General features: G+C 51.6%; 2 protein-coding genes and 1 pseudogene across 2 annotated transcripts; 1 reads left to right on the top strand and 2 right to left on the bottom strand.

The window, feature by feature from the left end:
* Positions 1 to 636: 636 nt before the first annotated feature.
* On the top strand, positions 637 to 14623 carry ART1 (ADP-ribosyltransferase 1). The gene is given in 6 exon segments (XM_036427998.2): positions 637 to 706; positions 8889 to 9006; positions 9317 to 9550; positions 9553 to 10093; positions 11122 to 11163; positions 14214 to 14623. Coding segments are annotated over 5 exon segments (978 nt in total). The 5' UTR covers positions 637 to 706; positions 8889 to 8943; the 3' UTR covers positions 14312 to 14623.
* Positions 14624 to 14765: 142 nt separating this feature from the next.
* CHRNA10 (cholinergic receptor nicotinic alpha 10 subunit) lies at positions 14766 to 24732 on the bottom strand. The gene is made up of 6 exons (XM_045577907.1): positions 24688 to 24732; positions 23705 to 23763; positions 20387 to 20696; positions 19582 to 19736; positions 18098 to 18630; positions 14766 to 16170 (listed from the first exon to the last, which is right to left on the bottom strand). Exons 1-6 carry the CDS (start codon positions 24730 to 24732, stop codon positions 15713 to 15715), a joined length of 1560 nt encoding a protein of 519 aa, XP_045433863.1. The 3' UTR covers positions 14766 to 15712.
* A 211-nt stretch (positions 24733 to 24943) lies between these two features.
* LOC118713448 lies at positions 24944 to 25610 on the bottom strand (annotated as a pseudogene).
* Between the last annotated feature and the right edge of the window lie 523 nt (positions 25611 to 26133).

Here is a 26133-nt window from a genome sequence, read left to right as displayed (position 1 = left end):
TTTGTTAGATAGGATATCTTGCCTGCCTGGAGGGACTGAAGCTGTTGCTGTTGCTGGAACAGAAGATACTGTCTGTGACAGCAAGGCCTTCTCAAACAGTTCCTGGGAACAGATCTAATGGGATCATGGCTTTGTCTTCTCTCCACCCTCTGGCTTTGGGGAATTGTTCCCAAGACTTGAAAACCCAAGAAAGGCCCCAAGGGAAGGGGTCAAAACTAGCCATAGAACAGGAGTCCAGAGTGAGACAGAAAGTCCTCCAAGATTACATGGCAAATCAATGCTGGAGCTGGGACCCAGACCCAGCCTTCTTGATCTGGGAATCTCTCCTTCACCTTAGATGAGTCTCCATGCTCACATGAAAGGAACAAACATGGGGAGATATGCTCTGAGGCCAGGGGTGCTGAGCCCAGGACCAAATCCAGACGGGAGGCCGTTGTTCCAGCCTGGAGCCTCCACGCCCGAGCCCACCTTGTCTCTAGCTTCAGGGATTCCCCTTTCTTACGGGGAGAGCACTGGCCCAGGGCAGACTGAGCAGAGGCTGGTGTTCCTGAACCGTGATGAGATATCCAGAAATAGATGGGGGAGTGTCACCTTTCTGAGCAGCTGTGTGGGGGAGATACAGTATAAAGGAGGAACCTGCCCTCCCCCTCCCTGGCGGCCATCACAGGAGACCAACACCAGCTTCCCTGCCCAGGAGAAGCCCTAGGTAAGGAGCACACCACCCTCTCCCGGCACTGGGCAGGGTATTTTTTAGGGAAAATTTGGGGTATTAATGGTGGAGATTTAGGAATCATTAGGACAAGTTTTACGGAGTCTTTTACCTTAGTCTGTTGTCTCCATCTCTCGTACTTCTGAAGGCTGGAAGTCCAAGGTCGGGGTGCTCGCACGGTTAGGTGAAGGCTCCCTCCCTGGGCCAGAGCCCGTACCTTTTCACGGTGCTAACATGGTGGAAGGGAGCTCTATGGGGTCTCTTTTATTAGAACACTAATCCCCTTCCAGTAGGCTCCACCCTCAGGAACTAATCACCTCCCAAAGGCTCCACCTTCTCATACCATCGCACAGACATTAGGATTCCAACATGCGAATTTTTTTTTGGGGGGGGCCCTCAACATTCAGGCCAAAGTACCTTTGGTAGAGAGGTTTGGAACCATTGGGGAATTTGGGGATTCCTGGGGAGACATTTGAACTCACATGCACAGAGAGGGTTGTTCATGGAGGGCCTGAAAAAGGGGGAACTGATGATAAGGAGTGTTCTGAGCTGCTGAGGACAAAAGGGCAGCTGGGATATGAAAATGGGTTGCCTGGTGCCTCCACTTCCTCAACTCCCACGCCTCCCAGTTACTCTGGGTCCCCCCCCCCACTCCATTTGCCCACATCACTGGTCCCCAAAGTCATTGATCCACTTGCTTGCAGTAGTCTATCTTGCTAGTTGCACCTAAAGAGCCTCTCAGATCCTTAGCAAATATTCTGGAAGGCCTCACCTGGGCCTAGCCTTGCTTGGGCTGACCTCTGGGGACCAAGAATGGGTCGTACAGGTCTCTGCCCTCAGACACTTAAGAGCAGCATTGTATGATCAGGACGGACACAGGAAAGTGTGGGGCGATACAGGAGCCCAGAGGAGCCGAGGACTTCCTGGAGGAGGTGACCCTTGAGCTAAGACTAGAAAAGTGAGTAGCAAAAGAAGGGCATCCCCAGAAAATGGCAGAGCCATGGAGAGGAGAATAGCAGAGCCTTGCCCGGACCTTTGTTCTGTACTGTGGAAGCCAAGCAGAGGGGGTGGGGCAGGAGGCTAAAGAGGTCCCAGCGGGCCCTTCACAGCGGGGTTGTTGGATTCTGTCCTGAGAGACTCTGATTGGCCTTGCTTATGTCATGCGTCCATTCATGAACCAATCACAATAGCCAGGGTGGGAGAGCACCAGTTTGGAGTCATATGTTCAGCCCATGAGGGTAAGCCCCACCTGAACACATGGGCTGGATTCTCCATAAGAAAGAGAGGATCTATTATAAAAGCTCAAGCTTCTTGTGTGGGTTCCAAGGGACCACAGCCAAGTAGATTTTGCTGCGACATACTCTGCCCATTAGAATTCCCTCCTGGCCCTAACCAGTCTATCTCAGTGGATAGAGCATCAGCTTGCGGACTCAAGAGTCCAAGGTTCGATTCCAGTCAAAGGCATGTACCTTGGTTGTGGGCATATTCCCAGTAGGAGGTATGCAGGAGGCAGCTGATTGATGTTCCTCTCTCATCGATGTTTCTTTTTTTTTTTTTTCAAATATATTTTATAGATTTTTTACAGAGAGGAAGGGAGAGAGATAGAGAGCTAGAAACGTCAATGAGAGAGAAACATCGACCAGCTGCCTCCTGCACACCCCCTACCGGGGATGTGCCCGCAACCAACGTACATGCCCTTGACTGGAATCGAACCTGGGACCTTTCAGTCCGCAGACTGACGCTCTACCACTGAGCCAAACCAGCTTCGGCTCATCGATGTTTCTAACTCTCTCTCCCTCTCCTCTCCTGCCTGTAAAAAATCAATAATATATATATATTTTTTAAATTAAAAAAAAAAAAAGAATTCCCTCCTGGAGTTGGGGAGCAGAGCCTCATGCTTTATGGCCCACAGTGATGATGTTTTCAATTCTGTATACTCTGTGCCTCTTCTGGTCAGCTCTTCATTTAACTTCACTCCTGGTATAATTTGTTTCTGTTAGGCTTTTTGGTTCCTTCTGTAGCATGCATCACATGCGACTTGAAATTACTCCAGCTCCATTTCTACTTCAAAAGAACTTAAAGAAGCAAGGGTGTGGGTTTTGTTGTTCATAACTGTTTTATCCTCACCTGAGGATATGTTTATTGATTTTATTGAGAGAGGAAAAGAGAGAGAGAGAGAGGAAGAGAGAGAGAGAGAGAGAGAGAGAGAGAGAGAGAGAGAGAGAGAGAGAGAGAGAGAGAGAAGAGAAGGGGAGGGGAGGGGAGGGGAGGGGAGGGGAGGGGAGGGGAGGGGAGGGGAGGGGAGGGGAGGGGAGGGGAGGGGAGGGGAGGGGAGGGGAGGGGAGGGGAGGGGAGGGGAGGGGAGGGGAGAGGAGAGGAGAGGAGAGGAGAGGAGAGGAGAGGAGAGGAGAGGAGAGGAGAGGAGAGGAGAGGAGAGGAGAGAAGAGAGAACATCAGTTGGTTGCTTCCCATACATGGCCCCTACCAGGGATCTAACCTATAACTTAGATATGTGCTCTGGTTGGGAATCAAACCCACAACCTTTTTGGTGTACGGACGACACTCTGACCAACTAAGCCACCCAGCCAGGGCTACTGTTCATAATTTTATCCTCAGTGCCTGATACATTACAGATGTTCAAAATTTTTTTGTTGAGGGAGAGAAGATAATGGATTCACCTTGGGACATGTTGAACTTGATAAATTTTGCTACTAACTCCACTGCCCAGAGAAGCTCAGGCCTCAATTTAAATTGTACATTGGCAATATGTACAATTGGAGATTCATCCTATCTATTGTAATAAAGAGGGAATATGCTAATTGACCATCATATCACAAAGATGGTGGTACCCACAACCAATAAGAAGGAAATACGCTAATTGACCATCCCACCCTTAAAGACGGTGAAGCCCACAGCCACAAGATGGTGGCGCCCAGTCCACTCAGTCTCCCAGCCGCCCAGGGATGCCCAAGGCTCAGGTAACTAGGACCAGCTGAGGCTTGAGCTGCCGGCAGTGGCAGCAGCAGAGGTGTGATGGGGCATCACCTTCCCCTGATTGCCTGGCTGCCTCCCGCCCCTGAGGGCTCCCAGGCTGAGAGACCCCTCTCCAGTGCATGAATTTTCAGGCACCGTGCTTCTAGTAACATTATAAACACATAGAATCCCAGTGTCTTAGAGTCAATGAACTGTCAAAACTTAGGCCCCACCAAGAGCCAGAGGGGAAGATGGAGCAGGGATGCTTAACCTGAGTGACACTGGGGCAGAGGCATAACCACCTGAAATCTGTGAAACATTTTGTATTTTTTAAAATATATATTTGTATTGATTTTAGAGAGGAAGGAAGAGGGAGAAAGAGATAGAATCATCAATGATGAGAGAGAATCCGCTGCCTCCTGCACACTGCCCCCTCCCCACTGGGGTATCGAACCCCCAACCTGGGTATATGCCCTGACTGGGAATCGAACTGTGACCTCCTGGTTCATGGGTTGATGCTCAACCACTGACACACACTGGCCAGGCAATTTGTGAAATATTCGTGTGAAGGCGCAGGTATTCATTTCTGAGGAGAGGTCTTAGCTTTCATCAGATTCTCAAAGATAAAGAACCACTGCATTATCATTTGTGCAAAAGAAGGAAAGCAGAAATGCCTGTGGATTTGCTTATGTGCACATAGAATACTTCTGGAAGGCTACACACACAAAAAAACAGTCACATTGGCTGCCTCTGGGAGATGAGGTTGGAATTGGGGAATTAGTGAGAAAAACACATTTCACTGTGTGCCTTTGGACTATTGAAATTTTGAACAATAAAAATGTACTACACTTTAGAAAAGTAAGTAAAAACTTTAAAATTAAAAATTAAGCTCTGATGATCCTATTAGTCAGAAGAGATATTAAAAAGCAGATACCATTTATTCCCACCAGTTAAGTGAAACTTAAAGAGATATTAATAATATCCAGTGTTGCCCTAGATAGTTTGGCTCAGTGGATGGGGCATCAGCCTGAGGACTGAAGGGTCCCAGGTTTGATTCCGACCAAGGGCACATGCCCGGACTGCAGGCTCAATCCCAAGTAGGGGGTGTACAGGAGGCAGCCAATCAATGATTTTCTCTCATCATTGATCACTGATGCTTCTTTTTTTTAATGTTTCAATCTCCCTTTTCCTTCCTCTTTGAAATCAATAAAAATGTTTAAAAAATAATATCCAGTGTTGGCAAAGATGTAGAGAAAAGGACACTCTTATTCATTGTTGGTGGGAGGGCAAACTGGTACCTTTTGAATGCCAGTCTGGCAGTGCCTATCAAAATAAAACAATATTCATATCTTTTAAGTATCATCTTCTTGATATCTTTACTATAAAAGTATGTACACAAGTAGACAAATATTTATATGGATGTTCATGCAATATTATGTTAATATTAGAGGCCCTGTGCTGGAAATTCATGCATGGCAGGGGGGGGGGGGAACGGAGGGGGTGGGGAGAGTGTCCCTTAGCCTAGCCTGCACCCTCTCCAATCTGGGATTCCTCGAGGGATGTCCAACTGCTCATTTAGGCCCGATCCTAAATGAGCCTAAACGAGCACCCTCTCACAATCCAGGACTGATGGCTCGCCTGCCTGCCTTCCTGACTGCCTCTAACCACTTCTTCCCGCCAGCCTGATCACCCCCTAAACACTCCCCTGTCAGCCTGATTGATGCCTAACTCATCCCTTGCCAGCCTGATTGCCCCGAATTGCCCTCCCCTGCCTGGTCACCCCCTCTCCCCCCAACTGCTCTCCCCTGCAGGCCTGGGCCCCCTCCAACTGTCCTTCCCTGAAGGTCCAGTTGCCCCCAACTGCCCTCCCCTCCTGGCCTGATCCCTCCCAACTGCCCTCCCCCTGCTGGCCATCTTGTGATAGCCATCTTTTTTCTTGTGTGTTTTTTTTTTCTTTTAAATATATTTTATTGATTTTTTTTACAGAGAGGAAGGGAGAGAGATAGTTAGAAACATTGATGAGAGAGAAACATTGATCAGCTGCCTTTTGCACACGCACTCCTGGGGATGTGCCTACAACCAAGGTACATGCCCCTAACTGGAATCGAAACATTGATGAGAGAGAAACATTGATCAGCTTCCTCCTGCACACCCACTCCTGGGGATGTGCCCACAACCAAGGTACATGCCCCTAACCGGAATCGAAACTGGGACCCTTCAGTCCACAGGCCAACGCTCTATCCACTGAGCTAAACCAGTTTTGGCTTGTGGTGGCCATCTTGTGTCCACAAGGAGGCAGACATCTTGTGTGTGTTGGAGTGACAGTCAATTTACATATTTCTCTTTTATTTCTTAGATAGGATAGATATTACTCTTTTATTTATTAGATAGGATAGAGGTCTGGTGCACGGGTGAGGGCCAGCTGGTTTGCCCTGAAGAGTGTCCTGGATCAGGGTGGGGGTTCCTTTGGGGTGTGGGGTGGCCTGGGCAAGGGGCCTGTGGTGGTTTGCAGGCTGGCCACACACACAACCCCCCCCCCCTCCCGGGGATCCAAGCGGAGGCCCTGGTATCTGGGATTTATTTATCTTCTATAATTGAACTTTGTAGCCTTTAGTGGAGGCCATGGCAAGCCATAAACTTGGTTTCCTCCATCGCCGGGGAAACCCAAACATCCTGCTCTCTCTATGGCTACAGCCATTTTTGTTGGGATTTATTGATCTTCTACAATTGAAATGTTGCAGCCTTGAGTGGAGGCCAGGGCAGGCCAGGAACTTGGCTTCCTCCATCACCAGGGAAACCCAAGCTTCCTGCTCGCTCTCTGGCTGCATCCATCTTGGTTGGGTTAATTTGCATACTTGCTCCTGACTGGCTGATGGATGTGGCTTGTGGGTGTAGCAGAGGTATGGTCATTTTGCATATTACTGTTTTATTAGATAGGAGAAAAAATTAGAAAATAAACTTGTTTCCATTAATAAGGAAATGCTTAAATTATGGTTTAACTATACTAGGGAATGCCATGCCTCCATTATAATAGACAAGGTAGATTATATGTGTGACATGGAAGAAGTCCATGATATATTATAAGGTTACAGACTCTGTATATGTAAGCATGTTCCCTTTTTATTTTCTACTAGAGGCCCGGTGCACGAAATTTGTGCCCTCGGAGGTGGTAGGATGTCCCTCAGCCGGGCCTGCACCCTCTCGCAGTCTGGGAGCTCTCAGGGGATGTCTGACTGCTGGGGTGGAGGCAGGAGATGCTCCCGCCACCACCACTGTGCTCACCAGCCATGAGCCAGGCTTCTGGCTGAGCAGCGCGCCCCCTGTGGGAGTGCACTGACCACCAGGGGGCAGCTCCTACAGTGAGCATCTGCACCCTGGCTGTCAGTGCACAGCATTAGTGACCAGTTCATTTGGATATTAGCCTTTCATTATATAGGATTTTCTTTTTTTAAAATAAAATTTTATTGACTTCAGAGAGGAAGGGAGAGGGAGAGAGAGATAGAAACATCAGTGATGAGAGAGAATCATGGCTGCCTTCTGCACGGCCCCCCCACCACCACTGGGGATTGAGCCCACAATCTCCACCCCCTGGTCCATAGGTCAATGCTCAACCATTGAGCCACACTGGTAGGGCTTCCCTTTTTATTAAAAAAAAATGACAAAAAGCAGAAACAGATTGTATATAGAAAACTATGTTTATGTATTTAAATACATTAAATGTATGTGTAAAGCTATGTACAGTCCTAACTGGTCTGGCTCAGTGGATAGAGCATCAGCCTGTGGACTGAAGGGTCCCAGGTTCAATTCCAGTCAAGGGCATGTACCTTGGTTGCGGGCACATCCCCAGGAGTGGGTGTGCAGGAGGCAGCTGATCAATGTTTCTCTCTCATCCATATTTTTAATTCTCTCTCCCTCTCCCTTCCTCTCTGTAAAAAAAATCAATAAAATATATATTTTTAAAAAGCTATGTACATATATTTAAAATTTATTTTTATGTGCATAGAGAAAGGTCCTGAAAGGTATTTATCACAGGTCACCCCCTCCCTGCTAGCAGGCATGGGTAAGAGTGAGAAGAAGAAAGCTGAGGGAAGAAGGAAGAAAGGGAACTTGGATTTTGTGTTTCACACGTGCATTTTTTTTTTTCACAAGCATGCATTACTTTATAATAAAACAAACAGAAAAGCAGCAGCAGCACTGGCTTAGAAACTGTTCCAATTCTGACCCCACGCTGTGATGTCTTCTTCTTGGTGCTACTTGGGACTCCCAGTGTGCCCACCCACAGGGTGTGGGAGGCTGTGGTTCTCCCCAGCTGTCCTTGGGGAAGCAGGCAGCCTCTGTCCTCTCCCCCTCACAGAGTCCCTCTTTCCTCACCGCCTGGGGATCTGCATCTGCCCGGGCCCCAGAAGCAATTGAGGACTCAGGGAATGAAGGCTCAGCTCTCAGCCCACCTGGAGGGCGCGGGGGAGGCCCCTGGATCCTGAGCCCTGCTTTAAGCTGTCTCTGGAGTCCTGCTGTAGCCCCGCTGCTGACCATTCCCCTGTTCTGCCCTGTTCCAGCCACGGCTTCTCACCATGGCAGTCAAGCTCCGTCATGATGGCCCAAACCTTTTTTTAAAATATGTTTTTATTGAGAGAGAGAGAGGGAGAGAGAGAGAGAGAGAGAGAGAGAGAGAGAGAGAGAGAGAGAGAGAGAGAAACATCAATGAGAAAGGAACATCATCGATTAGCTGCCTCCTGCACACCCCATACTGGGGATGGAGCCCACAACCTGCCATATACCCTGACCAGGAATCAAACCGGTGACCTCTTGGTTACTGGGTCAAGCCACACCAGCTGGGTAGCCCAAATCTTTTTGACATTCTCACACTGCAAGTTCAACCACACTAGACAAAATGCCTCTTACTCTTTACATCCTGAGAGTTCCTACTCCAATACCTTTGCTCTTCTCATTCCTGCTCCTTCAAACTCTTTTCCCACCCCAAACTCCAAACTCTCCTCTCTCCTTGTCTCCACTGATTGAGGCCTTATTCTCCTATTCATCCTGCAAGTCCCTGTTCACATGTCACCACTTCCAGGAAGTCTCATGTTGCTTCCAGCAAGAAGGGTCCTCCTTCTCTCTCCCGAGCCTCCATTTCCATGTTGTGACTCAGTGCCAGATGTCAATGAATGTTTATTAAACTGTATAGGTTAACATCCCCATTTTCCAGATGAGGAAGCTGAGACCCCAAAAGAGACAGTGACGTACCCAAGGCCACGTCCAACATGCAGGCTCCTGCTATGATGCCTCTGCTGCTTGTGCTCATGGGCCTCGTGGGAGCACTTCAGGTATGGCCGTCCCCTGCTGTCCCCATGCCAGCAGGAAGCTGAGCATCAGCTGCTTCTGAGCTCTGGAAGGAGGAGCAGAGGGAGGAGAGGATGCCTGATGCTTCCCCCGGGACTCCCTCAGCCCCAGGGGACAGCCCCAGTTCTCAGCCTCGGGGAATTGGCAGTTAGCAGGTCCCATCCCCCTTCCCCTCCAGGTGTGTTTGGGGCCCTTATACTGTCTTTCTCAGCTCAGTGGAGGGGAAAGCTGGATAGGCTCCCATACTCCTAGGGCCTGACCTCTCAGTCCTTGCTTCTCCCTCTCCCACCCCAGAGCCACCCCATCACACGACGAGGACTCTTGTCTGAAGAAAGGCCCCTGGACATGGCCCCAACCTCCTTTGACGACCAGTATGTTGGCTGTGCAGCAGCCATGACAGCTGCTCTCCCAGATCTCAACCGCACCGAGTTCCAGACCAACGAAGTGTATGCTAAAAGCTGGGTGAAGGCCAGCAGAAAATGGCAGGACCGCAAAGCCTGGGGGCCAGAGTGGGGTCTCAGCCTCACCCCGCGATGTCCCCACCACCCCCCGGCTTCCGTGATGAGCACGGGGTGGCCCTCCTGGCCTACACGGCCAACACCCCCCTGCACAAGGAGTTCAACGCGGCCCTGAGGGAGGCAGGCTGTAACCGAGACCACTACCTCCAACACTTCTCCTACAAGACCTTCCATTTCCTGCTGACCGAGGCCCTACAGCTGCTGAGCAAGGCCCAGCGTCCTCCCCAGTGCCGCCAGGTGTTCCGAGGGGTACAAGGCCTGCGCTTCCAGCCAACGGGACCTGGGGCCACCGTCCGGCTGGGGAGCTTTTCCTCGGCGTCCCTGAATAAGGCCACAGCGCAGGGTTTTGGGAAGGACACCTTCTTTGGCATCTGGACCTGCCTTGGTGTCCCTATCTGGAACTACTCCTTCTTCCCCGGGGAGGAGGAGGTGCTGATCCCCCCCTTTGAGACCTTCCAGGTGATCAACAGCAGCCGACCTGCCCAGGGCCCCACCCGCATCTACCTCCGGGCCCTGGGCAAGCACAGCGGGTACAACTGCGAGTACATCAAAGGTGAGAGGGGCCTGTGTGGGAGCACCTGTGCAGCAGGGGAGCTCCCGGCCCGCTTTCAGGGAATGCATACAGAAAAAACAAAAACCAACCAGCCATGAGAGGGGCACAGAATGTCCTGCACATCCCTCCCTCCCACCTCCATCCCTCCATCTAAGGGGAGACAGAACCTTCTGAGCCTGGAGAATTCCTGTCCCTGGTGGTGTCTGAACCGGAGCTGGTCACCTGCCTGCTGGAAGGCTTAAGAGGGTTTTCTGACCAAGGCAGGGGTCTTTGGCCATTGGAGGGCCGAACAGCCCTGGTCAGGCTTTCTCCCGGCTGGAAGCCAGAAGGGAATTAGTTTCTAGCTACTGACACACAGATCATTGTTGCCAGAATCGACAAGAGCCCCGACCTCAGTTTCCAAGAGGAGAGTGTTTATTTGAACAGAAATCCCGAGCTGTCGTGTGTGCTGGGTGGGCCGCATGTGGGTGCTGTGTCCCAAAGGTCCAGTGCAGGCTGTGGCAGGCCTCAGATGCTCTTCTTGTCCATCCCCCTGGGACAAGCCACAGGAGAAATCATGAGGATGGGCTCCGGTCTCTAACTGTGAGCTACTGTGGCCTGCTGGTCCCGGTGGAGCAATGCCCAGGGGCTGGCAACGGGGACTACGGCTACTGTGGGAAAATGTCCTGTGTGGCTTCAGTTCCCACCTCGGACAAGAGTGCATGAGTTGCCAGAGGTGAGGAAGACATGCACAGAACATAAGCTAGCCTGAGCTTGGCTAGGATGGGCTCGGAGAGGCAGAGGAGGCTGTGGCAGGGAGATAGGGAGAAGCAGGAGAACGTAGAGCAGACCCTGGTTTCTGAGGGCTGGCTCGCTTCCGGCCCCACTGCTCACAAATCAAGTCAAACCTCAGCAAGATGGGTCTCACCAGAAGGAAGCAGAATTTGAGGGAAAAGTACCAGCTTTCCTAGAGCAAGTCAGGGATGGCCCACAGGGCCACTTCCCATCCTTAGAACTATTAAGTCTGATTTTCCGTTTCTTCTCTACAGCCATGCAATGCAACTCTACGTCCTGCCATCTGGAAAACTCAGGTAGGATTGAAGGCCTGTGGGACAGGGGCTCCAATGGGGGGTGAGCAGGCTGCCCTGGATGGCTCCTTTATAAGAAAAACCACCCTCTTCTAATTAAAACAAAAAAACAAACAAACAAAACCTTACAGCAGACACCTGTGGGGATAGCTAAGCTCTCCCAGAGGCGGTAAGGGGCAGTGGTTGGGAGAGCTGACACACCTGCCCCCTCTGTGGGCCCCCCTCCCTCACAGGAGACAGCTGACCAGGCCCCAGAGAGGTCCTCTTTGCACAGAGGTGATGGAGAGAGGGCTGATCTCACACAGTCCTCCCAGGCCTTCTCCTCCCTGGCCTGGGGAACCCTCCGTCCCTGTTACTGCCCTCAGCACTCCCTCAGACCACCCTCCAAGCAGGAGGCCGGCATGAGAGACCTGGGCCACCGTCCAGGCCCTGCACTGGCTCTCTTTGTGACCAATCATTCCCTCTCCGGCCTCAGTTTCCCTATTTGTATAAAAGCCCAGCTGGACTCGATGACTCCCAGGTCACTTCCAGCCATGACTTCCCTTCCCTTCGATGCCTGCTGTGCCCGGGCCCATCTGGGCTGCCGCTGCTCCAGGTGGGAACGGGCTTTTCCAAGGGAAGCTTCTGGAGCAGGCCCTTCCCAGGGAAGAAACCACGGCCGCCCTCCTCGGGGGCCTCTCCTCCCTCCGCTGGGCTCTGCGAACAGTGGACACAAAGGAGCCCCAGCCCCACTGTGTCCTCACCAGGACATAGCACCACTCAGAGCTCCAGGCACACCAGGCCATGAAGCCACACCCAGAGCCAGCTGTGGGTACTGCCATCACCCCTGTTCTACAAATGAGGGGACGAGGGCACAGAGAAGTGAAGCAACCAGCACCCTACCACACAGCTGGTAAGGGGTGAGGTTCAGACAGTCTGACCCTGGAGCCAAACTCTGAAGCACCATTCCAGGCTGGCCCCTCCTCCCCAGGCCATTTCATTTTACCCTTCACTGCACAGTAACAGACTGGAAGGAGGCAGAACAGGGAGTATTATTGTCCTCATTATACAGAGAAGTAAGACCCAGAGATGGAAGTGACTCTCCCAAGGTGACAGAATGAGTTAGTGTCAGAGGCAGGCCAGAAGCCAGGTCTCCAGCCTCCAACCTGCTTCTTTGAGGTTGTTTTTTTTATTTGTTTGTTATATATATATATATATATATATAATATCAGAGAAGAATGGAGAGGGAGAGAGAGATAGAAATATCAATAAGAATCATTAATTGGCTGCCTATTGCATGCCCCGCACTGGGGATCAAGCCCACACCCTGGGCATGTGCCCTGACCGGAAATCCAACTGAGACCTCCTAGTTCGTAGGTCAAAGTTCAACTTTTGAGCAACGCTATTCAGGCGCTTCTCTGAGTTTTCATAATGAAATTTCATGCACTGGAAAAGTTTAAGATCTCTCCCTCCTCTGCCCACCAGCAGTCTCCTACCATGGTTTGTGCAGAGAAGCCAAGGTCAGCTTCACTAGTTCCCATTCAGATCTCTACCCTGTTTCATCCCACCCTGTGGTGCCTCCAGTGCCTCCATAAGAGGCAGGCGGATAGACCTAATAACCCCCGGAATGTCCTAGTCTCTTCATCTCTGTTTGCCTTCTTCCTTAAATTTTTTTAAATTAAATTTGTTGGGGTGACATTGGTTAATGAGATAGATGTAGGTTTCAAGTGTACATTTCTCTGATACATGATCTGCATATTGCACTGCCTGCCCACCACCCAAAGTCAAATCTCCTCTCATCACCACACATTTGACCCTTGTACCCTGTACTAACCCCACTCCCTTCCCTCTGGTAACCACTGTACTGTTGTCTGTGTAGAGGAGTTTTTGTTTGTTCATTTACTTTCAGTTTTATATCCCACATATGAGTGAAATCATGGTTTTTTAAAAATTTATCTTTACTGTTGAAAATATTACAGATGTCATTCTTTTTCCTCCCACTGACCCCTTCCACCGCACTCCCACCCTCCCATATGTTTTTCAAAAATATATATTTTTATTGAATTCAGAATGGGAGAGGGAAAGATAGAAACATCAATGATGAGAATCATTCTGCCTCTTGCACACCCCCTACTGGGGATTGAGCCCACAACCTGGGCATGTGCCCTTGACTGGAATGGAACCTGGGACCTTTCTGTCCCCAGGCCAACACTCTATCCCATGAGCCAAATCAGCTAGTCTCCCCCTCAACCCCCATATGGTTCTTCACTTTTTCTGGCTGACTTATTTGCTCAACATAATAATTCTCAAGGTCTATCCACATTGTTGCAAATGGCAGTATTTCATTTTTTCTTATGTATTCCATTGTATATATACTCCACATCCACTTTATCCAATATCTATCAAAGGACATTTTGTTTCCATGTCTTGGCCACTGTGAATAATGCTGCAGTGAAGATAAAGGTGCCTATATCTTTGTGAATAAGTGTTTTCAAAATTTTCAGGTAAATACCAAAAAATGGGTTGCTGGGTCATGTGGTAACTCTATTCCTAAGTTTTTTGAGGCGCCTCCATACTATTTTCCATAGTGGCCACACCCGTTTACATTCACACCAACAGTAAATGAGGCTTCCTTCTCTCCACAACCTCTCCAACACTTATTCCTTGTCTTATTGACAATAGCCGTTCTAACAGTGTGAGGTGGCATTTCGTTGTAGTTTTAATTTCCTAACAGCTACTGAAGTTGACCACCTTTTCATACACCTGTTGGTGGTTTGTAGGTCTTCTTGAGAGAGGTATCTGCTCAGGTCATCTGCCTGCTTTAAATTAGATTGTTTGTTTGCTTGGTGTTGAGTTGTAGGAGTTCTTTATATATTTTGGATAAGAACTCCTTGTCAAAGCTGTTGTTTGCAAATATCATCTCTCAACCTCTCTAAATTCTTGCTCTTCATCTCTGTCTCCCACCGCACTGTATGCATCAGTGTTTCCAGCTCACCCTGCTTGGTTTTTGTCTTGTTTCTCTGTGTAACTCGCTTCACCCCTAAATATCTCTTTCTTATTCTGTTTCCCTGCAGCCATGGGACAGGGCTCTCTGTCTACAGTCTGGTTCCTTCCACTGCTACTCTGGTTCCTTGTCGGGGGAGTCTTTCCAGAGTATCCAGGCCTCCTCTAACTCATCAGACCCTGAACAGCCCTGCCGGCCACCTCTGCCCAACACGAGGACGTCAGCCACATGTGTGCTTTACTCTTAAGTGTGGTCAAGATCCGCAGATACACCACCTGCAGGGAACTGTGGGACCTTCTCTGGCAGCTGCCAGGCCCGATGGTAGAGAGAGAGAATTTTGGGCCTGAACTTTACCCAGTGCTCTAGGAGTGACACATTGAAGAGAGGTAGGGGGACTCCAGGACAGGCAACAACTCACTCGGAGGAGGAAGAAGATTAAACTCGGTGTGGAGGTGCTGGGAGGAAAGCACGTGGCCATGGGACTTGCTGGTGTCACTCACATGCCTCCCACGGACACCTGGGAAGGTCCTCCTCACTCCTCCAGGGAGCTTTCTCTGAGCGCTCTGACCCTGTGGGTTAGGGTGCTGCCTCTGTGCTCCCCCAGGTCCTGGGAGCTTCTCTACACCTCATGTCCATGTCTGTTGCCCGTGACGGACTGTGAGCTTCCTGAGGTCAGGAACTGGGGCTGAGGCGAAGAGGTGGGTGCCGGGAAGCATGTGAAAGTCAGAAAGGAACAAATACCTGTGAACAGCTGGTCCCTGCATTGCCCTCCCCTGGATACCGTCAAGTCCTCTGGACGTCAGGGTGGGCGAATGCGGTGGACAGAAGGAACCCAGAGAGAGGAGAGCAGGAAAGACAACGGAGGGCTTGCTTTAGGCCCTCTGCCGGGTCTCGGTCAAATCCGTCATTTTCTTGTCAGCAAAGACGTAATAATTCCTGTTCAATCCCAGGAGTCCTAAGGCTCCTGTTTCTAGAGAAACAAACCTGGATCCCCATCTCCCACCATCACGGGACCCAAGGTTAAGACAGGACATCGAGGAGGTGCCAGGCACACACTCTCTTTCTGATGAATTGGAGCTTTGGGGCCACATCCTTGTGTGGCCTCCTGCTCTGGAAACTAGATCATCAGTCTGAAACCCCAAACCCCTTCCCTGAGCCCCTAGGCAGGGACAAGCTCCTATAACAGCAGCCACTGAGGAAAGAAGAGAAGGCAGGCAATGCTGCAGTTCTGTTTCTCATATAACGTGTCCTCTCCCCACTGAAAACTCTAACATTCATTAATGAAGTTCAATTCTGTCCCTCTAGGACTGCACTTTGACCTTCAACCTTCTTAGAGTCCTTCCCCCCATAGGAGTTAAGGCAGTGGCAAGCTCTAGATTTTTCTTAAGAAAACAGGATACACAGTCCAGTGCTCCCTCGTGGTTTGTGAAGTCAGCACTGCTGACCCTGAGAGAGGGTGTCCGGGGTTCCAGGGTGTAGAGGGGAGAGACTGGGTGGCCTATGTGAGGGCCAGCAACCACCTGGTCTTCCCATCCTGTGTCACTTCTGCGGCCGCAGCGGACCCCGGATTCACAGCGCCTGCACGAGCACCAGGAGGCTCATGACCAGGGCCATGGAGAAGAAGATGCCCAGGAAGAAGCGATCCATCACACGGGCCAGGCGTTTCCAGTCCTCGTGGCGGCGCTGGGCAGCCCGGTGGCTGCGGAAGGTGTGAGCAATGGTGGCTACATGGCGCAGCAGCTCTTCCTGATGGCACAGACACCGGGGCTCACGGCAAGGGCCTGCTGGGGGGCCGGCCCCTCTCTCTGGAGGCTGGGGGCTGGGGGGCGACTCGGGCTGTCTAGGCTGCCCACAGGGCTCCCCTCGTTCTCGCACGCACAGGCCCCGTGCCAGGTATCCCAGTAGGAAAGCCCGCGCCCAGGCCGGCACTGGGCGGGCACTGGGACCACAGTAATGCAAGTTCATGATAAGGATAGTGAGCGCCGTGGAGAAGGTGATCATGGTCATGGTGGCCATGTAGTACTTCCCTGCAAAAGACAGAGCGAGCCGGGGCCCAGAAGAAGAACTCAGGGGGCCTGAGCTTCCCAGTCACCACAGCCCAAACAGGAACCCACCCTGAGGCTGTCGGGACCCTCCAAGCCCAATGGATGAAAAAGGAAGGAGGTTGTCGAAACAGGTTTGGCTCAGTGGATAGAGCATCAGCCTGTGGACTGAAAGGTCCCACATTGGATTCTGGTCAAGGGCATGTACCTTGGTTGCGGGCACATCCCTAGTGGGGGGTGCAGGAGGCAGCTGCTTGATGTTTCTCTCTCATCGATGTTTCTAGCTCTCTATCTCTCTCCCTTCCTGGCTGTAAAAAAATCAATAAAATATATTTTTAAAAATAAATAAATAAAAAGAAGTATTGCCTATAATTGAAAGGAAGGAAGGAAGGAAGGAAGGAAGGAAGGGAAGGAAGGAAGGAAGGAAGGAGGAAGAGGAAGGAGGTAAGGGCCAAAGTCTCAGCGGACCACACTCCCACCATGGTTCCTCAGAAGCTAAGTGGTCAATAATCTCTCCCCCTTCCCCCCCTCCCACACACACACACACACACACACACACTGCCGGAGGCCACGTTTACCCACAAGTCATCTCTCCCGTGGTGTGCCAGGACAGGGGGCCAGGAGGGTCCTTTCCGTACAGGGGGGCACACAACAGCACCTGCCTGTCTGTCTGTGGAGGCGCTTCCCCGAGGTCACTGACATCACAGGCTTAGGAGTGCTCAGCAATGCGAACACCCGGTGCATTCTGCCTCTAATCGGACCCCGGGGGCAGAGACCTCCCTCCGGCCAGTCCTTGAGGAAAGACTCTCTTTCCTCGGCCCCTTCCCGTCAGGGACGGTGTCCTCCCTGGAAGGGGCGCACCCCCTGCCCCTCCGTCTCGGGAAGAAGCAGGCTCCCAGGACGACGCCCTCACACACTGCAGCCGGCCACTGTGGCGACCAGGCCCGTCCCCGCACGGGTGGGACGCCCACGCCTCAGCGGGTGGGGGGGAGTGGGGGGCGGCGGGGGGGAGGGGGGCTGGGGGGGAATTCCCTAGGAGGGGACGGCTCTTCCCCGCACCCCCACCCCTGGCCGCACCCCCCCCACACACACACACCCTCACACACACACACACACCTCACACACACACACCACACCACACACACACCCCCCTCACACACACACACACCCTCACACACACACCACACACACACACACACTCACACACACACACCCTCACACACACACACACCCTCACACACACACACACTCACACACACACACACGCGCACACACACACTCACACACACACACACACTCACACACACACACACACTCACACACACACACACACTCACACACACACACCCCCTCACACACACACACACACACACACTCACACACTCACACACACACTCACTCACACACACACACACACACACTCACACACTCACACTCACACACACACACCCTCATACACACTCACACACACCCTCACTCACACACACACACACACACACACACCCTCACACACACACACACCCTCACACACACACACACACACACACACCCTCTCACACACACACACACCCTCACACACACACACCCTCTCTCTCACACACACACACACACACACACACACTCACACACACCCTCACACACACACACACACACACACACACACCCTCTCTCATACACACACACTCACACACCCTCTCTCACACACACACACTCTCACACTCACACACACCCTCTCTCACACACACACACACTCACACACCCTCTCTCACACACACACACCCTCACACACACACACACACACACACACACACTCACACACCCTCACACACACACACACCCCCTCACACACACCCTCACACACACCCTCACACAACACACACACACACACACCCTCACGCACTCCCTCGCTCACCCATGAGCGGCACGCTCTCGGCCGGCGGCATGCTCTCGGCCAGGATCAGCTGGAAGACCGTGAGCGCCAGCAGCACCGTGACGCCCAGCGACACCTTCTCGCCCGAGTCGGCGGGCAGGTGGAAGGCGAGCGGCGCGAGCAGCGAGATGAGCACGCAGGGCAGCAGCAGGTTGCACACGTAGGCGGCGGCGCGGCGGCGCAGCAGCAGCGTGAACGTCACGTCGGGGTACGGCTCGGAGCAGCAGCCGTACGTGAGCACGCGGCGCCGCGCCGGCATGCCCAGCACGCGCCACTCCACGTTCTCCACGAAGTCCGCCAGGCCCGCGCCGGCGCCGCGCGGCCGCACGTCCAGCTGGTGGCCGCCGTGCGTCCAGGAGCCGAAGGTCAGGCCGCAGCGCTGCGCGTCGAACGGGAAGGCCGACACGTCCACGCGGCACGAGCTGCGCGTGATGGCCGGCGCGTCCCAGCGCACGGAGCCGTCGTGCCGCAGCACCACGTTGGTGCTGGCCGAGGCCGGGGGCTGCGCGTCTGCCCTGCGGGAGGCGGGGGGCGGGGAGGGGGGTCCCTGAGGCAGCGCCCCGGCCACCCCAGGACACAGCGCCCCTTTAGGGAGGACAGACTGTGCCCCGGGGAGGGCCCTCGTGGCCTTCGGAGGCCTGGAAAGGGCAGCGCCTGAGGGCCCAGGAAGGATCCTGATCGAGCCCAGGGCGGCATGGAAAGGCCTCTACAAAAGTTGGCACGCGGTGGCACGGTGCCCTTTCTTGGGTGCCAATTGCCAAGATGGTGGAGGGGCTCCTGGGGAAATAGGCAGAGCCCTGTGTTGTCTGGAAAACAGAACTGGCCGGGCCACCAGGGTGCTCAAGGGTTAAGGGTTGAGCATTGACCTATGAACTGAGAGGGCACTGCTCTATTCCTGCCCAGGGCTGTGGGCTCCATCTCTGTGGGGCATGAGGGAAGCAGCTCATCAATGGTTCTCTCTCATCGTTGAAGGTTCTCTCTCTTTCCCTTTTCCTTCCTCTCTGAAATCAATTAAAAAAAATTTAATTTTTTTTTTTAAACAGAATGGGCTTAGGCAGCATAGGGGGATGTCCCAGAGGGCCCTAGGCAGGCCTCTGGGGAGCCCTGAGACTCAGAGCCAGCCTGGAAGGGGGGACTGTGCCATGAAGAGCACGGGTGCCCCAGAACCCTCTCGGCCAGAGACACAGAACTGGCCTGGACCGCACAGTGGGTTCCCGCAAGACATTCAGCCTGGGCTGCCTTGGGACAGCCTCGTGGGGGTGCCACGGAGGGGCTGTGAGGAAGCCCCCTGTGCCATGTAGCCAGCGCTGCCAACACCTTCCTGCCAGATTGGAAGGGTCCTGGGGGGACTACTTCCAGGGCAGCATAGCAACTAGTTAGGTGGGAGGATGAGAATAAGTGCATTCCCAGAAGCAAGGGCAACTCCAGGGAGGGCCAGGAGAGGGGCGGGGCCGGGCAGGCAGTACTTGTTATAGAGTACGATGTCGGGGCGCCACACGAGGCTGCTGGGGATGCGGATGGCATCCAGGCCGCCATAGTCATCGGGGTCCCATCGTAAGTAGGCATCTGTCCACTCCTGTCGGATCCACAGGTATAGGGTCAGCACCTGGTTGCGCTCATCCTAGTTGGGCAGGAAGTGGGCACAGATGTGGACATGTGTACATGGCATATCCTCCCTGTGTGTGCAACTCACCTACAGAGCTCTAGTCAGTACCCACAAACCCAACTTGCCCATACGTACAGTCCAGTTCCCACCCACGCCTTGTTGTGACCTTGACAGGTTCCTCTCTGGGCCTCAGCTTCCTTAGCAGTTATATGGGTGATAAACCCCCTGCTGGGCAAGATTCAAGGGTGCAAAGTTTTGGGCACACTGTGGGCACCTAACAGTATCCAAGTTAGTAGCTGTTATTGTTTTTTTGTTTTGTTTTGTTTTTTTAATATATTTTATTGATTTTGTACAGAGAGGAAGGGAGAGAGACAGAGAGCTAGAAACATCGATGAGAGAGAGAGTCATCGATCAGCTGCCCCCTGCACACCCCCCACCGGGGATATGCCCGCAACCAAGGCACATGCCCTTGACCGGAATCGAACCCGGGACCCTTCAGTCCCCAAGCCGATGCTCTACCCATTGAGCCAAACCAGTCTCGGCTAGTAGCTGTTATTGTTAATGTTTACAGAAAAGGACTGTTTGGTGAATAATCCCAGCCCCCGACCCCCAAATTCCTTGACGCCGTCACCAGCACATCCCGCAGTTGTAGAACCACGATGTACCATGTCAATGATCTGGGACAATGTCACCTCCAGGGTCACGTTCAGAGTCTGGTCTGTATCCGCCACAGGTCTCAGGGCACTGGTGTAGTTGGCAAAAAGGTCACGGAAGAGCTTGTGGGCCAGCCTGCCCTCGGCTCCCAAGCATCCTGGGGGAGAAGTGAGAAGGTTTGCCCTCGTGCAGAAGCCTCTGCTCACACCCTTCACCTCCGCAAGGCTGGGGCTGTCCCCTGCTCCACTCTCACATGGTCTGACTGGTCCTCCTGATGGCTGCCCTCTGTCCCCAGGCTGTGACTCTCTGTTCTTCCCTGGCCTGCCTCGGGGGATGAATGAGGTGAAGTGGGTGGAGTGGACTGATACTCTTTCCTGAAGCAAGGCTGATGGGTTTCTGCCCTGCCTTCCCCTTCCCGAGGATTCGGGCTGCCTTGCCACAAATGCTGGAAGGGCCCAGGTAGGCCACAAAAGCGCCCGCTCTCACCCAGGCATCTGAACCCCATGGCCCAGCCCCCTTTAGGCTCTCAAACCTGCCTCCACTCCTCCTGCTGCACTTCAGTTAAGTTTCTTCAAGGCTTCTGACCCTGTAGGCCAGGGCCGCCTAAAAACACACCCCACCCCTAGGCTTTTGTGCTCAGTCCCTGCTTCTCAGAATCCCGTCGTGGACCCTCCTCTCCTTTTCTCCGGTCTCCTGAGCTCCAGATGCACATACAGACAGTCCTCGGGTTACGTCCGGCTCGATGTACGTCGTTTTGTGGTTACATCGTCGTCTCCCATTTATTTATTTTTAAAAAAAGTTCCATCGTTTCGACATATGTACATATGTGCTTTATGTATTTTTATTATTTATTTACCACAAGTAAAGGTCAGGAATTGTTACCTTTTATTTTATTTTATTTATTTTTTTACTGTTTCACTTCATTACTGCTGTGTATGCGCTCTATGGGAGTGACATAGATGCTTATGTAGGTGAGTTCTGACTTATGGAGAACATCACCTTAAGTCGCACTCTAGGAACAGATCTCCGACGGAACTCGAGGACCTACTGTATAAAACAGTCCACTCTTGAATGTCCTGTAGGCACCTTAAGCTCTGTAGGTCCAAAACAGGAACTCATCTCCTTCCCCCATGCTCTGAAACCTGCTCCTCCTTTGATGTTCCCCATCTCAGCAAATGCCCCCTCCTCCCCCCTCAGCGGCCTCAGCCAGAAACCTAGGGATTATCACTCTCCCTCCCCCTGTCGGTTCCCTCTGCAAACCAACCAATACCCAAATCCTCTCAGTCATACGGCTGAACATCTCTTGAATGTTTAATAGCCTCTTCAGCCTCATCCTCCCTCTCATGGACCCCAGCAGCAGCAACATCCTCACTGTTCCCTCTGCTCTCCGGCTCAGCCTCTCTAATCCTCCTCCACATTTCTGAGAGAGCAGCTTTTTTTGTCTTTCAATTTGTTTACCTGATGTGTCACGTTTATTGATTTACAGATATTGTGCCGCTTGCAACCCCAGAATAAACCCCACTTGGTCTGATGTATAATGTTTTTAATATTTTGCTGAATGTGATTTGCTAATATTTTGTTGAGGATTTTAGCATGCAAGCTTTTTAAAAATATATTAAACAATATTTTAAAAAATTGATTTCAGATAGGAAGAGAGAGGGAGGGAGAGATAGAAACATCAGTGATGAGAGAATCATTGATTGGCTGCCTCTTGCACGCCCCCTACTGGGGATCAATCCTACATGTGCCCTGACTGAGACAAACTGTGACGTCCTGGTTCATAGGTTGAAGCTCAACCACTGAGTCATGCCGGCTAGACTTTATTTTTAAAATTGATTTTAGAGATAGTGGAAGGGAGAGAGAGAAAGAGAGAGAAGGAAACACTGATGAGAGAAACATGGATTGGCTACCTCCTACAACCCCCCCCCCCCCCCCGCCCTCCACTGAGGATCAACCTGAAACCAGGCATGTGCCCTGACTGGAAATGAACCGGCAACATCTAGGTACATGGGAGGATGCTCAGCCAACTGAACCACACCTGCCAGGCGAGATCAAGCTTTTAAACACTCAGATCTGACCAGGCTACCAACTGCTTAAAACCCTTCAATGGCTCCTCATTGCCTGCCCCAACTCAGCCTGGCCTTCAAGGGCCCCTGGCTTTTCCATTCCTCTCTCTGGAAAGCTCCCCTCTCACTTCACCCTCCCCAGTCAGGCAAATCTCCTCTCACCCTTCCCTGCACCCCCTCCCCACACTCCCCAGACAGCTTGTTCTCCTGCAAAGGTAACTGAAGAGAGAAATGAAAAGAGAGAGGTGTGGGGAGGACAAGAACAGCAGCAGCACCCAGAGAGGTCAGGCCTGGTTTACGGAGCTTCATACCTGGGAGGAGTGGGAGCAGGAACAGGAGACCCAGTCTGGAGAGGCCAGCGCAATGGCTCCTGGGCCCCATGGCCCTGCCGGGCAGGTCTCTGGGTGTGAGCCTCCTGGCCCGACCTAGGGCAGCATCAGGGCCTGCTAGCAAGGATGGTGTGGACAATACCTGGAAGTCAGAGGAAGATCTTTGCTGGGCCCAGCTACCAACTGGGGAGCCCTGCAGCCCATCTGGTTGTCTGACTCCTTTTTTGTACTTGTCCTGGGATTTTAGTACTTCTTCTCTGCTGGTCCTTGCCTCTTCTGGCCTCTGCCTCTGCCCTGGCCTCTGCCCCTCCTACCCCCTCTACCTCTCATTTAGCCACCCTGTCCTGTTTCCTTCTGTCTATTTTTCTGTAACTCTTCCTTCGTCTCTCTTACGCTGATCTCCCTCTTTCCACTCTCTTCTTTTCTCCTTCTATTTTAGCCCCTTTGACTTCCTGCTTCCATTCCCCGTACCTGGGCTCTGGATGAGCCTGGTGCATTCTCCATCAGGGCCAGGGACTCCATCAGTCCTGATCCTTCAGAGGCACAGGACAGCAGGCCTCTCCTCTTGGCCCTTTTCTTTAGCTTAATTACACCTGTGCACAAGGGAACAGAGAAACTGAAACGGATACCTCAGGCCACTAGGACCTGAATTATTCAACTTCTGTAAGGCAGCACCCAGGCTCTGCTTAGGCCCAGCCTGAAGGGGCTGAGGGTAGAGAAATCCAGGTTCAGGATCTGTAGGACACTGGGGCTTAAGGGTGGTAAGTGCCAGAACCTATGGATGGTAACTCTACTTCCAGCTCTGAGAGGTACTGAACAGATCTGTCGTGGTGGTTGGTGCCGGGCAAACTCTGCATTCCTGCTGGGAATGGTGCTGAGCTGTATGCTGCCCCAGGTGGCAACACAGAGTAAGAAATGCAGCCCATTTCCTCACCTCTGAGTCTTCACAGCCATCCCAGTCTGAGCTTCATTGTTCTCCTCTGCCCAAACACCCTGGGCCAGGGAAAACACAGACTTTAGAGTCACATTCAGCTATCTTTTAAATACACACACACACACACACACACACACACACTCTAGAGGCCCAGTGCACGAATTCATGCACTGGTGGGGTCCGGCCGACTCAGGCCCAATCAGGGTGGATCGGGGCTGGGCCTGTCTGGAGGAGGAGATGCCAGGAGGTTGGCTGGCCAGCCTGCCCAGTCGGGGTCAATCAGGGCCAGGCTGGCAGTGGGGAGGGGCTGCAGGCAATTGGCCTGCGGGCCCAACCCCCAAATGGGGTTGAGGAGCTGGTTGGGGGTGGTGCCAGCCATGGGGAGGGGCTGTGGGTGGTGGGCCAGTAGGCTCTGCTCCCAAATGTGTTGGGGGGTGCCAGGGGTCGGTGGCCTGGGGGAGGGCCATGGGTGGTTGGCCAGCCACCCTGCCCCTGATCAGGGTGGTGGGGGGCTGATCTGGGGTGGGGCCAGGCAGGGAGAGGGGATTCAGGAGGTTAGCTGGCCAGCCTCACCCCCTATTGGGGTTAGGGAGGGCCATCAGGGGCGGGGTCAGGTGGGGAGAAGGGCTGTGGGCCGACAGTGTGGTGGGGGCCATAGGGGATGGGGATGGCCATTCTTCATTCCAGGATTAAATCCTACTTGGTATGTAATCCTTTTAATATGCTACTGAATTCGGTTTTTTAGTATTTTGTTGGGGATTTTGGCATCAATATTTATAAAATGTATTGGCCTGTAGCTTTTTATGTCTTTTTTGTCTGGCTTTGGTATCAGGGTTATGTGGCCTCATACAATGAGTTACGAAGTGTTACCTCTTTAATTTTTTGTTTTGGTAAAGTTTGAGTATTGGTAAATCTTTAAATGTTTGGTAGAATCCACAAGTAAAGCCATTAGGTCCTGGGCTTTTATCAGATTTTTAAATTACTGATTCAATTTCCTTACTAGTTATAGATCTACATGATGCAGTCATGATAGCTGTATCCTAAGAATTTATTTCATCTAATTGTTTTTTTTTACATGATTTTACCATGTTAAATCTTTAATAAAATTTCTTCAGATTGTCATATTACATGCCATGATTAGCTTTCTACAAACAACTTTGCTGTATACAAATTAGTGTCAATGAAATAAAAAATAAAACTATACTAGGCAAAGATCTTTATTAACCTGTTTCAAAGCTGCAAAGAATGATTTATGTCTAAGCAAAAAGTGAAAAGAGCTGCACTGTCCAGGGGCATTGGGCTAAAAAATATTAGATATCTAGATCTTATCAGATCCATAAACAAAATTTGAAAAATCAGTCATAAAACAGCAGCTCCTAGAAACTTCTTCAACCTTATCTTCTTCAGAAGTTGACTCAATTCAGTTTGCTTCATTCTTGGAAGCCTCATCAAAATTCTCCACAAGATCTGGAACTTAATCATCATCCGTCTTTCCAGTAGTAATGGCGATTTTCCATCCACAGATGTTTGGGCAGAGCTTCAGCCAGTCTCCTTATTCTAGTCAGACTGTCTGCACCACGCTGGTATAAGATGCAGGGGTAGCATTTGTCAGCTGCTTTGTCTCAGCATGGCCTATAATGGTGACAGTGTTGGCTGCCAGAGGTGCCTGAACTTTAGGGTTGTTAACGTGGATCACTGTTCCTTGGTTTGTAAACATATTTACCTCTTCAATACCAGAGATATTGTTTACCCCAACTTCTTTAAGGAGAACTGAAGTTCTTTATCATCTGCTGTAGCTGTTCTGTGAACCACCTTGTTCTTTCTACGAGCAGTTCCTTCCCCCCACCCCCACCCCCCCACCCCATGCACACTGTGCCTGCAGTTTAGCAAGTTTCTCTTGATTCATAAATTTCTTTCATCTTGTTGGAGAGGAAACCAGGCCGGGTCGGGCGGCGGGGGTGGGGGGTGGGGGGTGGGGTAACTAGAGCTGACGCTCAGGGGGTCTAGGGCACACACACACACACACACACACACACACACACACACGCAGGGACACAAGATGGCAGCTGGAGGGAGGCCACTAAGTTATCTAATTTGTTGATGTAGTGTTCTCTTACAATCCTTTTTTATTCCTGCATAACCAGTAGTAAATTCCTGAGTTTCTGATTTCAGAAATTTGAGTCTTTGGTTTTTTAGTTTGTCTTGTAAGTTTTGCCAATTTTGTTGATCTTTGCAAAGAACCAATTTATAGTTTCACTTATTTTTTACAATTGTTTTCCTAATCTCTGTTCTAATCTATTATTTCCTACCTCCTGCTAGCTTTGGGTTTAATTTGTTCTTTTTCTGGTTCCTGAAATTGTAGTTAGATTGTTGATTTGAACCCCCCTTTTTTTTTTTAATGTAAGCATTCATAGCTCTAAATTTCTCCC

This window comes from Pipistrellus kuhlii, unplaced genomic scaffold (assembly GCF_014108245.1).
Source record: "Pipistrellus kuhlii isolate mPipKuh1 unplaced genomic scaffold, mPipKuh1.p scaffold_m20_p_9, whole genome shotgun sequence".
Lineage (NCBI taxonomy): Eukaryota > Metazoa > Chordata > Mammalia > Chiroptera > Vespertilionidae > Pipistrellus > Pipistrellus kuhlii.
Note: the sequence above shows the minus strand (reverse complement) of the source record. Positions and strands in the feature narration are given on the sequence as shown.